General features: G+C 42.2%; 1 protein-coding gene across 1 annotated transcript in view; it reads left to right on the top strand.

Moving 5' to 3' along the window:
* The window catches only part of GRIK1 (glutamate ionotropic receptor kainate type subunit 1), a 364,588-nt gene extending 351,320 nt beyond the window's left edge, over window positions 1–13,268 (top strand). Inside the window, exon 17 of the mRNA XM_066599053.1 lies at window positions 12,851–13,268. Coding sequence (XP_066455150.1) covers window positions 12,851–13,006 — 156 coding nt within the window. The 3' untranslated portion in view covers window positions 13,007–13,268. The remainder of the gene's footprint in view (window positions 1–12,850) is intronic.
* Window positions 13,269–13,504: the final 236 nt, after the last annotated feature.

Here is a 13,504-nt window from a genome sequence, read left to right as displayed (position 1 = left end):
ACAGCCAGAGTGGCTGCTGTCAGTAGTAAGAGGGGAGCAGGGTAGCACTCTCCCCTCTTCAATCTGCTACGTGTCTTTTATGTTCTTGAGCCTCTATATATGCCCGTATCCTCTATGTGACGTGTACTTCATATTCCCAGGACCTAGCATATGACATTTCACGCATGATATGTGATTGAGAACATTGCAGATACCGTCTCCCCCGGTGATCTTCACACCCACAGCCGGCGTATCCTCAATAACCTCTCTCTTTCTAGTTTTCATAGCTTGCTTCTGTAATATGTATTGCTGCCTGCTATTGTAACCTCTTGCTGTATTGCATGACCTCAGCTACATTTACTGTGGAATTAGAGGATGAAATGTTCTCTCCCCATAAGCCCCAATCCAGATAAGTCGGCCTCTGACTTCAGTGAACCAGACCGATCAGCGCGCCAGCATCCAAAGCCTGACTGTCTGCAGTAATCTCGCCGAGCGCTCGGCAGAGAACAGTAAGAGCTGACTTTTGTTATTCAGGGCACTTAAGGCCAATAAAATAAAAAAAACAACACATTGTCCCTTTAACATTAGAATGCAGTAAAATCTAATTAGTTTATGAAATAGTCGCTCAATTCTGGGCCCAGGGGCCGGGTTATGGCACCGACTTCTGTATCGGGAAGTTCAGTGTTAATAAATAAGAGATTGCAGCATGACCAGCCACAAAGGAGACATAGAGACGCAGCAGTATCTATATCCACAAGGAAAGACAGGAAGGCGGTACTATCTGTACCTACATTATTCACAGTTAGAGACAGGGAGACAGCACTATCTGTACCTACATCATTTACTGTGAAGGACAGGGAAACAGTGTTGTTTGAGACTACATCATTTACAGGTACAGTCTATGCCTAATTCATTTGCAGGGTTGTACAACTATCTGTGCTTACTGCACATTACTTACAGGGTGGCTGTACCATCAGTTCCTACGTTATTTAAGGGGAGAGACAGGGAGGCAATACTATCTGTACCTACATTATTTAAAAGGAGAGACAGGAAGGTGGTACTATCTGTACCTACATTATTTAAGGGGACAGACGGGAGGTGGTACTATCTGTACCTACATTATTTAAGGGGACAGACGGGAGGTGGTACTATCTGTACCTACATTACTCAAGGGGAAAGACAGGAAGGTGGTGCTATCTGTGCCTATAATATTTCACTGTGAAAGACAGGGAAACTGTATTGTCTGAGACTACAGAATTTACAGGGGGGAGAGACAGAGAAGTAGTACAGTCTATGCCTAATTCATTTACAGGGAGCTACAACTATCTGTGCTTGCTGTACATCACAGGGTGGCTGTACCATCAGTTCCTACATTATTTAAGAGAAGAGACAGGAAGGTGAAACTATCTGTACCTAAATTATTTAAGGGGAAAGACAGGAAGGCTGTACTATCTGTACCTACATTATTTAAGGGGAGAGACAGGAAGGTGGTGCTATCTGTACCTACATTATTTAAGGGGAGAGACAGGAAGGCTGTACTATCTGTACCTACATTATTTAAGGGGAGAGACAGGAAGGTGGTGCTATCTGTACCTACATTATTTAAGGGCAGAGACAGGAAGGTGGTGCTATCTGTACCTACATTATTTAAGGGGAGAGACAGGAAGGTGGTGCTATCTGTACCTACATTATTTAAGGGGAGAGACAGGAAGGTGGTATTATCTGTATCTACATTATTTAAGGGGAGAGACAGGAAGGTGGTACTTTGTGTACCTACATTGTTTAAGGGCAGAGACAGGAAGGCTGTACTATCTGTGCTCATTTTACAGCATTCCAATACACTACTTGCATTATCATAATGTGTTAAATGTTAATGATTTGCTACATCTTCGTCTGCATAATTTACAGTGAGGGACAGGGAAACAGTATTGCCTGAGACTACATCATTTAAAGACAGACAGTACAGTTTATGCCTAATTCATTTACAGTATGGCGGTACTATCTGTTCCCATATAATTAATGGAGGAAATAGGAAGGCAGTACTATCAGTACTTACATCATTATCAGAGAGAGACAGGGAAGCAGTACTATCTGTACTATATCACTTACCGGTAGAGAAAGGAAGGCAGTACTACAGATGTAACACTCTTAATGCATCGCACGGTAAAGGGTTAGTGCACTTATGATTCGCGGCTCAGTCTGAGTTGGTGCGGCTATGCTATTTGCTTAACACAGCTGCCATTGAATGGGCGGCTACATCTGTCTCTGTGCATCATTTACAGTAGGAGACAGGACAGCAGTACTGTTTGACATTAGATATGAAAGCAGCACTCTCTGTATCTATATAAATTACTTGGAGAGACAGGGAGGCAGTACTATCTATACCTACACCATATACTGGGAGAGACAGGGAGGCAGTACTATCTATACCTACACCATATACAGGGAGAGACAGGGAGGCAGTACTATCTATACCTACACCATATACAGGGAGAAACAGGGAGGCAGTACTATCTATACCTACACCATATACAGGGAGAGACAGGGAGGCAGTACTATCTATACCTACACCATATACAGGGAGAGACAGGGAGGCAGTACTATCTATACCTACACCATATACAGGGAGAGACAGGGAGGCAGTACTATCTATACCTACACCATATACAGGGAGAGACAAGGAGGGAGTACTGTGTGTACCTACATTATTTTTAGAGAGGGACAGGGAGGCAGCACTATCTGTACCCACATCATTCATAAGGAGAGTCAAGGAGACAGCACTATCTGTGCCTACATCATTTACAGTGATTGATAAGATTTATCTGTGCTTAGAAGAAACAGGCGGGAAGGACTGTCCATGCTGACTCCATTTACTAGGAAAGATAAGGAGATAATATTATCTGAGCTTGCATCGTTCACAAAGTTAGAGAGGGAGACTCCAAACCCCAACAGCCTCCACTATGGGGAGCCTGAGAGATCACATTATACTATCATACAATAATATGATAAATCAGTGTGCGATACCTAGTGGTGGTTGCAGGAAACTGGAATGTTACCTTTTAAATGTACGACTATGGATTTGGAACTGTGTTCACTCCAAAACATGGTGTACTTGCATATCAAAAATGTGTTTATGTCCGTGTGAACAAGCCCTAAAGCTCAAAGAAACAAGACACTTTAAATATCACAATCCGTAAAAGATGTGACCTGATCTTCAGTCTTAGAAAATAGGTAGCGGTGACGGCATAGAAGCATGCGTGAAAAAGGCTCCTTTGGAGTCGAAACGTTGCATGTAAACTATGGAGGAGTAAAGGAAGGTTTTATTTGCACCTTCTCTGCTGTCACCGCTACCTGTTTTCTGTGGATGAAGTGGACCCTGGGCTCGGATCCTTTGGTGACTGGGCATCATACACCTGTCCTACCATATTACGGCGAGGAAGCTGTGCTGCTAGCAGACTTCTGCTTATTGACCTGATCTTCAGTCTTGACCTGGCGCGCACCAGCCGCACTCCGCACCATCACACCGCCTGCCGTAACGAGCCGGAGACAAGAAGGTATTTTTATCTACTGTTACGTCTGCTCGGCATTGAACAAGAACCATCAGAGAGCCGCCGGCATACGTGCCAATATAGCGCATCTCTCTCCCCTATAGTTATTTCCACCTGAACGTTCCTCTACGGTGCACACAGCACAGATGCTGATTAATGGACTCACACCCGCTGCCAGGGAAGAACGACCTCCTAACCTACAAAACGTCCATTAAATAACTCGCTGCCAGCATCAGCCAAGGTCTCAATCAGAGGCAGCGAGCGCCTTTCTGTAGAGCTATAAAATACATGAAGAGACAGAAAACTGTGTGATCTATCATCTATCTATCTATCTATCTATCTATCTATCATCTATCTATCTATCTATCTATCTTTTATCTATCTTATATCTATCTAATATCTATCTATCTCCTATCTATCTATCTTATATCTATATAATATCCATCATATGTATCTATTTATCATCTGTATATCTATCTATAAATCAATCAATCATCTATCTATCTATCTCCTATCTATCTCCTATTTATCTATCTATCTATCTCCTATCTATCTATCTATCTATCTCCTATCTATCTATCTCCTATCTATCTATCTATCTATCTATCTATCTATCTATCTATCTCCTATCTATCTATCTATCTATCTATCTATAAATCCATCAATCTATCTATCTATCTAATATCTATCTATCTCCTATCTATCTATCTATCTATCTATATTATATCTGTCTCATATCTATCTATCTAATATCTATCTATCTAATATCTATCTATCTCCTATCTATCTATCTATCTCGTATCTTTCCATCTATCTATCTCATATCTATCTAAATAATATAAATCCATCAATCTATCTATCTAATATCTATCTATCTTGTATCTGTTTCATATCTATCTATCTAATATCTATCTATCTCCTATCTATCTCGTATCTATCTGTCTCATATCTATCTATCTATCTATCTATCATCTATCTCATATCTATCTATTTATCTCATATTTATCTATCTTCCTCATATCTATCTCATATCTATCTATCTAATATCTATCTATCTATCTATCTTATATCTGTCTCATATCTATCTATCTATCTAATATCTATCTATCTATCTTATATCTATCTCATATCTATCTATCTATCTATCTATCTATCTCGTATCTATCTATCTATCTAATATCTATCTATCTATCTATCTATCTATCTAATATCTATCTATCTATATTATATCTGTCTCGTATCTATCTATCTATCTAATATCTATCTATCCCCTATCTATCTATCTATCTATCTATCATCTATCTCATATCTATCTATCTATCTCATATTTATCTATCTTCCTCATATCTATCTCATATCTATCTATCTAATATCTATCTATCTATCTATCTTATATCTGTCTCATATCTATCTATCTATCTATCTATCTATCTATCTCCTATCTATCTATCTATCTATCTATCTATCTATCTATCTATCTATCTATCTATCTATCTCCTATCTATCTACCTATCTATCATCTATCTCATATCTATCTATCTATCTCATATTTATCTATCTTCCTCATATCTATCTCATATCTATCTATCTAATATCTATCTATCTATCTATCTTATATCTGTCTCATATCTATCTATCTATCTATCTCCTATCTATCTATCTATCTCCTATCTATCTATCTATCTATCTATCTATCTATCTATCTATCTATCTATCTATCTATCTATCTATCTATCTCCTATCTATCTCATATCTATCTATCTATCTATCTATCTATCTATCTATCTATCTCCTATCTATCTATCTATCTATCTATCTATCTATCTATCTATCTATCTATCTATCTATCTATCTCCTATCTATCTATCTATCTATCTCATATCTATCTATCCATCTATCTCCTATCTATCTCATATCTGTCTATCTCATATCTATCTATCTATCTATCTATCTATCTATCTATCTATCTATCTATCTATCTATCTATCTATCTATCTCATATCTATCTATCCATCTATCTATCTATCTCCTATCTATCTATCGATCTATCTAATATCTATCTATCTATCTATCTATCTATCTATCTATCTATCTATCTATCTATCTATCTATCTATCTATCTAATATCTATCTATCTCTCTATAACCAATCCTTTGGGCGTGTCCTGTTCAAAAGTCGCACAAATTGTTGCAAAAGACTAAATTGTCACATATATTGTTGCAGGTCTGCTCATCACCATGGTAACCCATTTAACCTTTATGGGGAAACCCCTTAAATTATCACGTCACAACACCTTTTGTCAGGTTAACGTTTGCTACATCTGTAGCTTTGCAGCCGCGGTCCTGCTGTCTCCATCGCAGCCCTTCTTTTGTTTATACTTACCCCCTCCCCCCATATCGGCTCTCCTTAGACTTGGTTCCCCCTCTTGCTCACTGTCATTGGGTGGACCAGATTTCATTGACAGTGGTGGTTACCACCCATTTGACACATTCCAAGTGCCAAATCCAATAGAGCCGGTAGAGGGTAATGGTAAGTACAAACAGAAGAAAATCTGCAGTAGAGTCTCTGGAGCGGCGGCTGTGAGCCTGTGCAGCAACCCCGCTGAGGCGAGGACGGGACGGGTCCACTTTAAATATTTCCATATATTTCCACTAATTTGGTCGCTCTTTATTCCGTGAAACCTTTTATTATAGAGAAGACGTTCTGTAAAACAGCTAATTGGAGATAACAGTAACCGAGTCCTCATCAGCACCCCCGCTGTGATCACAGGGAGAGACGACGACTCAGAGGAAGCTTCGCGCCATTGTTGTTTTCTTTATTATTAATAGAACAAGAAACTGTTTTTCAAGTAAGAATTAATTTTTGACTTTGAAGATGGCGAGCGCGGCGCTCCTGCGTTGGGTGGATTACACAATGGCTCGATGCACAAGGCTCGGTCCTTCGAGGACGCCGACATTTTTTATTTTTCAATTTCAATTTTCCTCCTCACTTTCAAAAAATCTAAACTTTTTTTATTTTTCCGGTAACGTAGCTGCATGACGGCTTGTTTTTTTTTGCGAGGCGAGTTGTATTTTTTACAATTTAACCTACCTTACCGTGGACTGAGAAATTTTTTAAAACTTTTAATTGGGGCGCAATCGAAAAAATTCAATTGCACCATTTTTAGGGGGTGGGGGTTGTTTTTACGGTGTTCACGGTGCAGTAAAAATGACGTTACAGTAAGGCCGGTCTCACATGACCGCATCTGTATTGCGGATTCCGCGAGCATATGATCCGCGGTAATACACGGACAATCAAATCCATCGACTTATGCAGTTCCGATCACATTAGCTTATTGGAATTGCCTAATCCGCAGGTGGAAAGTATAATGCAGCATGTCTGTTTTACCATGGATATACGAGACATAGAGCCCATTGTTCTCTAGGGTCACCTATATACCAGCAGCCCATACGCAACTGCATACCTGCGTCATCGCTAAGCGATGGCATGAAAATATAAACAAAAAACCCAGGTGTACTGCGCATGACTGCCTGCGTGAGAACATTAACAGCCGTACGCAGGGTCACAGCTGTCATCCGCTGCGGGAGCTCCAAAACGGATTCCGCTCACGAGCCTGGTCTTATTCTGCGCAGCAGTACAATTATGGCGATACCAAATTTATATAGTATTTTATGTCCGCTAGTACTAAATGAAAATAAAACAGTTTTCTAAAAATTTGCTTTCTGTCGCCATCTTTTGACCTTTATGGATGCCATGATACTAGTTTTTATTTGATATTTAATGTTTTATGCAATAACTGGGAGTTTTTAAACTTTTAGCATTTTTTATTCTCTGTAATAATTTAAAAAAAAATCTTTATATTACTTATTTTTTATTCCCTATAGGGAACATGAACTTACTCTCATTTGATTACTTATATAGTATACTGCAATATTAAAGTACTGCATTATACTGTATTCTGAAATACATCAGATTAAGACTTGCCAAAGGCTCATCATAATAGACAATCATTCCTGGCAGCCCTGGGGGCCTTCAGATTGCCCCAACATGCCCCGACACCTGAACAACACCCACAATGGTGATGGTGGCATTCATCTTGATTGACAGTGTCGTTTAAATGGTTAGCAGCTGCAGTCTAAGTTATCGCCAGTCTTTACTGTTCCTGTGGATAGGGGATACATTGTAATTTTGGTACAGCTCTGTTGAGTCCATGCCCACCTTCAGGCCTCGTTCACACAAGCATGCATTTGCATGTGCGTAGGTGCGCACAAATCCGTGCATCCACGCACGTGCCAAAACACGCGTGAATGAAGCTCCATGCAGCATTGCTCTCAATGGGGCCGCCGCTGCTGCCAGCGGCTGCATTGAAAGCAATGGCCTGCCAGCAACCCCTGCAGTGATTTTCGGGGAAGGGCTTTAAATATAAGCCCTAGCTGTAGTAAAAAAAATGAAAAAAATATATATTCACCTTCCGCCGCTGTTGGGTCTCAGGCGCGTCTAGCCGCTTGTTCTCCCTGCACTGCTGCAATTTAAAATCCCCGCCTGCTGAAAGGGCTGTGTCTGATTGGCTGAGCGTTCAGCCAATCACAGGCAGTGCTCAGCCATTTATTGAATTCATGAATGTCAGTAGTTCCTAACCAAGGTGCGCCCCTGTTGTGCCATGAGAAGCTCCTAGAGGTGCCATGGAAAAGGGAAAGAGATTTTTTTGTGCAAGGGTGCCATGAGATATAACTTTTTGCCGAGGTATGCTGCGAGCTGAAAGAAGTTGGGATTCACCGTCCTCTGTTATTAGGGCGATCAGGGCTTCCCAGGTAGCAGAACTGCACCATAATTGGGACCGATGTTGATGTGTTATGGGACCCCTCTCTGGATTTTTGCACAACACAACTCCTGAAATGTCCAAACCAGTCAGAGGTGTAATAAAGAAGTAACGTCCCTTCTTGCGTGTACTCCGCACATAGTATGCATATGCGCCATTGTAATATACTTAATGACATTTCACACCAGCGACCCTTTTCATACGCCCGTCCCCGCTGTGTACGATTCTGATTCCCGCTGTTTGATGATTTCCTTTCTTATTTAAATATCCATCTAACAGGCAGCGCCGTCTATAATCGCCCCGTATATATCGCCACGCCAGCTATTCTTTTACAACGCGTCTCTGTAAGCTTTGGGCATCGCATTGTTTGGGATATTGATTTACTTGGCACAGTAACAGTCGCAGAACCTTTTCTGCAGTGAAGAAAAATACTGACATTGTGCCAGCTGAAATACCGAGCGCCCCATTTACCAGGCGCCGCGAATGATGAAAGCTGATGCTTTGCAACTCGCAGTAATTGATTATTCCACACCTGATCTGCTCCCATTGCTTCTCATCCGCCGCGATATTCAGATGGATATTTCATCGTATTACTGCCGCTCGTTCAGCATCCTGCTCCTCGCACCTCTTCATTATATCCCCCCGCAGCGTGCGGACTGCAGTCTCACCTCCACCTTAAGCTTTATGCGGTGTCTAAAAGGCAAGGCGTACTGGCATCAGCTTACTTCAAAAAATCTGTGCATTTCTGACATCAATTTTCATTTAAAAGCTCCCACGTCCGGCCCCCGGGTCAGTGAGGAGGCACAGTATATTTCGGAATATAAGATGCACCCCGGTTTAGGCAACAGAAAACAGCATGGAAATAGGTTATACTCAGTAAAAGCTCTCTGTTGGGCCAAAGAAGTAGAGGGTTTAGTTTCAAGTGGACTTGGATAACCACAGCAGCCCCAATAGTAGTCATATCCTCTCTGTGGCCCTATTGTAATCATGTCCCCTCTCTGTACACTCAGTAGTAATAATGGCCCCCAGTAGTCCCAGTATTAATAGTGCCCGCAGTAGTAATAGTAGCCCCAAGTGGTCCCAGAAAGCAATAGTGGCCCCCAGTAGTATAGTGCCCCCAGCAGTCCTAGTAGTAACAGTGGCCCGAAGTGGTAATAGTGCCCCCTGTAGTAATAGTAGCCCCTGTTGGTCCCAGTAGTAAGAGTGATCCCAGTAGTAATGGTGGCCCTCAGTGGTGCCAATATTAATAGTGCCTCCGGTAGCAGCAGTATCCCCATATGATCCCAGTCATAATAGTAGCCCCCAGTCGTATAGTGTCCCCAGTAGTGATAGTGGTTTCAGTATGATAGTGCCTGCAGTAGTAATAGTGGCCCCTGTTAGTCCCAGTAGTAGTCCCAGAGCCTGTGATAATCAGCGGCAGTTGGACCGGAGTTACGAATGGAGGTAAAGTATTTCCTGGTGGTCATAATGGTCAGTTGCAGTGCAAAAGTGCTGTCCATGGTCATTATGGAAGCTGTCAGAGGGGTCTGGTGTTGACAGACCCTCCTGACATTGGACAAAAAAACCATACAGTTTTTAGCAAGTTTTTTTTCTTGCTAAAAAGTGCATCTTTTAGTCCAAAAATACATGTTCTATCCAATATGGCAATACTCAGCTAAGCTTTAATGGATTGGTATGTGGGGCAAGTTGCAACCAGCCATTCAGATGAATGATTGTCAATATAATGCATGGACACACCAAGTCCACCATAGTAGGAGCAGCTCCAACAAAGTGTTTCTCCACTCTAGCTTACAGAGGGGATCCAGAGAGCATAGGACAATCCCTTTAAGATAAGTTAAAATGTTGGGAACCCATCAGACAGACCCTAATGATTAGTAGAATTAATAATCATTTTGCAGAACAGCTCATGATGTGACCACATGGTCAGATCAGACTAATTAGGATAAGCAAGACCTATGTTTTGCATATTGCATACGACCTGAACTGTAGAAGGGAACCTTGTGATCTGTCATAACAGATTCCCAGTAATAGCATCTTCTGATATCAGTAGCATATCAAAAACATGATACACAAGCACATAGCCTAGAGCACTGAGAGAGCAGGAAACACCCATTGAACTCTGAACTTGCAGATTCACAAGCAGATGTATTAGAAAAAACAGGAAACTGGAAAATACAGGAAAACAACCTAAAACAGTGAATCTCATACAGTAGACATGTTTTCCAACCACCCTGGATTTGGTGGGACAGTCCTGGATTTTGATGGCTGTTCCACCATCTTGGGAGACAGATGACATATCCCACAGGGGCAGCTGGAAATGGAGTAAACTAAAAAATAGCCTATACTTCACTCACTGCAGGGTAGCGTGATTGCTTGCTCTCTAGCACACATTTACCACGGTCAATCACTGTCCTCAGCTGTACCACCTTTGGCACAGTGATCACATGATCACACTATGCAGAATTCACAGAACTGAAGCAGCACGGACAGGAGCAACAAGGGGTGCAAAAGAGGTGAGTATGGGCTGTTTTAATATTTTGCTACATAAATTGGGGTATTATTGAATGTGCCGCAGGTGGTGGTATCATAATGAAATTCAGGATACGATGCAGCAGCAGGAGTTACAAAAATTTTCAATGTGTATTTGCAAACAAAGAAATGAAAATGAGTGATCTTATAATAAGAGACAAGCAGGTTAACTTACCTTAGATTTACCTGATTATAACTACAGCTACATAAACCCTACGGTCAATAATCTGTGAACAATATGAAATAACAGTAATGCCGAAAAAAATCAGCCCGGTTAATCAAAGATATAAATCACATAACATACAGATCGCTTCTACAAGATTAATGTTCTGTTATCAGTGGCACAGTCTCTTGGTAACAGTGTCAGAACTCCGGTAAGCTTACACTCTCGTACTACTATTTCAGTCCATAACTGGAAGCGATAGCGATTTGTTAAATAGTCCAAGTCCCTTATTGTGGCATCTCACTATAAACCAGGCCTCTTACTTGACTATTCCTGTCTCTAATGGTGTGCACACTCACGCTCAGATTGAGGCCGGCTTAACTTACAGTAAGTCGTATTGTAGTACTCAATTCAATCGAGCTAGGCGAGTCCAGGGACAGGAGTGATCTTCTACTAGGTCTCACAGGAATCCTTGTTGCTGTCCCAAATGCTTGCTCCAGCCAGCCTCTAACTGCGCAGTTCAGATCCAGGGGACCCGGTAACAATTTGTGCTGTTTCATATCTCTCCAGCAGCAACTCCTCTGCAGACTGTTGCTCGTCCCTCTAAAATTCCCAGCAGCACCTCAGCATGCATTTACAGTCCCTGCCACTTTCCCTGCACAAGTAGGCTCTCAGCCACAGTCCCTGCCACTCTCCCTTCACAGGCAGGCTCTCAGCCACAGTCCCTGCCACTTTCCCCTCACAGGCAGGCTCTCAGCCACAGTCCCTGCCACTCTCCCTTCACAGGCAGGCTCTCAGCCACAGTCCCTGCCACTCTCCCTTCACAGGCAGGCTCTCAGCCACAGTCCCTGCCACTTTCCCCTCACAGGCAGGCTCTCAGCCACAGTCCCTGCCACTCTCCCTTCACAGGCAGGCTCTCAGCCACAGTCCCTGCCACTCTCCCTTCACAGGTAGGCTCTCAGCCACAGTCCCTGCAACTCTCCCTTCACAGGCAGGCTCTCAGCCACAGTCCCTGCCACTTTCCCCTCACAGGCAGGCTCTCAGCCACAGTCCCTATACTCTCTCATAGTCAGTCCCTGCACTATACTCCTCTTAGTGACACAGAAGCATAATCCTTTTATATAGGGCATCCAGGGTGCCAAGAAAGTTCAGCATAGGGGTGGAACTTCTTTTTTGGCTGGCATTCAAAGTGGTGACATCACTGGGGGGTGGGGGCTGAGCTTAGTTCCGCTGCACAAAGTGCCTGAACTCTTTTCTCCCTGTCAGTGTCCCTGACTGGGGGATGGGGCCACTTTCAGAGCAGCTAGGAGCTGCTACAGTAAGAGGGGGCGCAGGGCATCACTCCCCCTCCTACATATGCTTGGGAGTTATTAATGAGTGGGCACTATAACTGTGAAGGGCACACTCAGGGGCACTATTACTGTGAGGGGTCACTGAGGGGCATGATTACTGTTAGAGGTGGGCTGAGGGTGCGGTTACTGTGATAGCACATAAAGTACATGACTTAATATAAAAGGGGTGTGGCCTAACAAAAAAAAAATGATGTGTAATGCAAAAACTAACTCTCTTTTTCATTTCTAAAAATGGGGTGACATGCAGTAGATATTTAATAACCACCTCTGATAGAGGCGCATTTCCTATAGCTGAAGGGCGAGACATCTGTAAATGGCACCACTCCGATGGAAATCTAAGATTACACGTTCGTATATTTAAGTGAACCATTTTCTGCTTTTTATATCAAATGACCCAGTAGGATGAAGCCTGTGATTGCGCTGAAGTGCGTCTGATAACATGTTGTTTTCCTATCACCAGTGTCTTTCTTTCAACGCCATAATGGAAGAACTTGGAATATCGCTCAAACATCCGAAAAGGCTAAAAAAGAAGTCAAAAGTCAAGGGCAGATCGTCATTCACCAGTATGCTGACTTGTCACCAGAGGCGGATAATCAGAAAAGAGACAATGGCGTAGAAATTGAATGTCACTTTAAGAAATGGCGGGGACCGCGCCGAGGGGTTTTATAAAGAATTCTGTCTCCTTTTTTTAAAATTCTTTACATGATTTTTATAACAGCATCGAGGATCTACTCAACGTGGAGGATGTGGGATCCAGCGAAGGGCTCACTGTACATCAGACAAGTGAGGATCTGTACGACGCATCTCCCGCCTACTCCATCACTCCCATGTACAGATGACCCGTGTGCTTTCTAAATAAAACACATTTGGTTTTTTCACTTTTCCGTCTGTAATTTGCCTCAAAACCTTAAAGGGGTTCACCAGTTTATCAAACGATGGCTGCTTCTTTCTAGAAACAGTGCCTCACTTGCAGTACCACGTGTAGACAGGTGTGGCACTGTTTTCGGAAACTTCATGCTGTGTACATTTTTTAGTATCGGTTTTACATTTAACATCCTTGTATATCAGGAAATGAGTCGTTACATTTGGACCACATACTTAGCAACATTTGAAC

The sequence above is a fragment of the Eleutherodactylus coqui genome, chromosome 4 (assembly GCF_035609145.1).
Source record: "Eleutherodactylus coqui strain aEleCoq1 chromosome 4, aEleCoq1.hap1, whole genome shotgun sequence".
Taxonomy (NCBI): Eukaryota; Metazoa; Chordata; class Amphibia; order Anura; family Eleutherodactylidae; genus Eleutherodactylus; species Eleutherodactylus coqui.
This window is presented reverse-complemented; position numbering and strand designations above follow the sequence as displayed.